The 2,286-nt window shown below is 40.2% G+C and overlaps 1 protein-coding gene across 1 annotated transcript in view; it reads right to left on the minus strand.

Moving 5' to 3' along the window:
- Nucleotides 1-288: 288 nt before the first annotated feature.
- The window catches only part of FANCF (FA complementation group F), a 3,878-nt gene continuing 1,880 nt past the window's right edge, over nt 289-2,286 (minus strand). Inside the window, 1 exon segment of the mRNA XM_027771207.1 lies at nt 289-2,286. This exon segment is cut by the window's right edge and continues 6 nt beyond it. Within this exon segment, the coding sequence (XP_027627008.1) occupies nt 1,683-2,286 (604 nt within the window). The 3' untranslated portion in view covers nt 289-1,682.

The raw sequence follows: 2,286 nt of genomic DNA on the forward strand, positions 1-2,286 counted from the left end.
TATTTTTCTAAAACTAAAACTATTATTAGGACTTGCCATGGTATACTACTTCACTGGGTGGTTTTTTTTGTTTGTTTGTTGGTTTGTTTTTTAAAGACTGTCATGTAACTAATAGAAAGAATTGCCTTTATTCTTGTGTTAAGAGTAAATGCAAAAAGAGCTGGCAGGTGGTGTGGCAATTGGAATGCTGGACTTCCACATGGCCCACTGCAGTTCAAGTCTTGGTCCTGGTGGGTGGCTTGTTTTACTTTCACTCTCTCTTTCTGGTGAGCACATGTGCCCAATACCAATTTTTTTTTAAAGAAATAATTAAAATAAATAACTATTTTTTAAAAATTAGTAAATGCAATCTAAAAGATGATCTACATGGATTAGAGCTAGAAAAAGAAATCACACTAAGTATTTGCTAGCATTCACCTGAGATGATCCAGAAATGTGTATTTTCTAGTGGAAGGGTAGTTGATCCCAGGTTCTACCACAAAATGAAAAATTCAAGATTATACAACTCTTTCTATTCTTAAGTCTATTTTTGGAATTACAAATTAACTTTCTGAATATAAATTTTTCAAAAACATCTTGTTGTCAGCTAACTTGGACTTGGACAAAAATATCTTGATGGCAGGAAAAGTCTTATCTCCCTAATAACAAATGAATAAATGACTCATACGTTTGGTTATTGGGGATCATTTTGCCAGCTGTGGTACAAACTAACAGAATGAATAAACTAACAACACTGGATTTCTACACATAAAACAAGTATTAGAAACTGTCTCTGTAGTGCAACCACCAAAGAAAAAATAAGGAAATTTAACCATTTTTGTCTTAACAGTTCATTTAGCATATGAGGCAACTACTGCATCAAGGTGGTGATTTATTAACTTAGTTAATAGCAGAGGCAACATTAAGACCTAGGTCTTCTAATTCATAAGTTTGTTTTGATTCTTTTACTATCTTACGCCAAGTTAATATCAAAATATATATGTTTACTATGCTTTAAACATTTTTATTTCCTTTGGTTTGAGTCAATGCTTTAAATTAACATATTATGTGATTTTTCAGCATAGTAAATTACTATGAGTAACAAATTTTCTGAATAACACAGTATTAATGCATGTTGAGGCCGGTGAAGTGGTTGGAACACTAGGTAAACAGAAACAAGGTCCAGGTCTTCAACTCGAAATAGGCCAATCGCCTTTTTAAACCAACATTTCTGACATCATCACATATTGATAATTAACTAACACTCTTCATTACTGGTGGGAGCAAAAATGATTAGAAAAGTATACTAATAGAAAAAGGATGTCTTGTCATTTTAAAACTGATTTTTGTCATTGAAAAGTATATATATTTCCAGCGTTCTTAGGCAGCTGACTTCTAAAAAGCAAACTATTGTTAAGCTACGGTTTTAAGTAGAGTATTTCCAATATGTGACCTCCTCTATCTAGATAACCCATGGCACTACAAGTCAATTACTTTGCATGTCTATATTGATAACTGCATAATAAACCACTCAAATTAGCATGGAAAACTAATTTGGACATATGAAGGAACAGAAGATTTGGTGACCACACTAGAATTTTCATTTTGTAAACTATATATTCAAATAATGTATAATAGAACGTTGTGCACAGAAAACTGGGGCCCAGGCTGAACCCTAAAACTGACTTTTCCTAGATGCAACATCATGCATCACTCTCAAGAGCTAACAACAGGTCTGTCCAGATGCTGACACCAGGGACTTCAAAATCTCCATCCTGAGCCTTACAGGACTCTAGGGAAGTCCGAACTTCATCTTTCAGAGGTGGAGGGGCCTGACAGAGGCTTTGAAACCTCTCGTACAGTTCTTCCCAGGGCATATCTTGGGCCTCAGCTCCCACCCAAATGCCCTTCTGCAGGTCGTATTGCAGACGTCGCCCCCAGTCGGTTAGCAGACCCAGATAGACGCGACAGAGCTCTGGGTGGCGGCCTGCCACAGAAGTTAAAAATCAGGCTGGGAGGTTGCGGCAAAAGACAGCCATGATTTCCGACTTCCCCAGAAGCCAGTGGACTAGCTCTTGACGCCCCTCTGCAGGTGTTTTGGGGCTGCTGGATCCCAGCTCCTCTTCTCCCGGCCGGGGCGAGGGCGGCAGCTGCAGCAGCGCTGTGGCTAACACCTGGAGGAAGTGGAGCTGTGGCAGGCGCTCCCGCAGGCTGCAGGGCAGCCAGCCGGGGCCCTCCGCGGTGGTCTCCGCCGTGGCCTCCCCCACCTCCCGCAGACGCTGCAGGGGCAGCCCGGCCCGGGGCCTT

Source organism: Tupaia chinensis, unplaced genomic scaffold (genome assembly GCF_000334495.1).
Source record: "Tupaia chinensis unplaced genomic scaffold, TupChi_1.0 Scaffold000196_1, whole genome shotgun sequence".
NCBI classification, from domain to species: domain Eukaryota; kingdom Metazoa; phylum Chordata; class Mammalia; order Scandentia; family Tupaiidae; genus Tupaia; species Tupaia belangeri.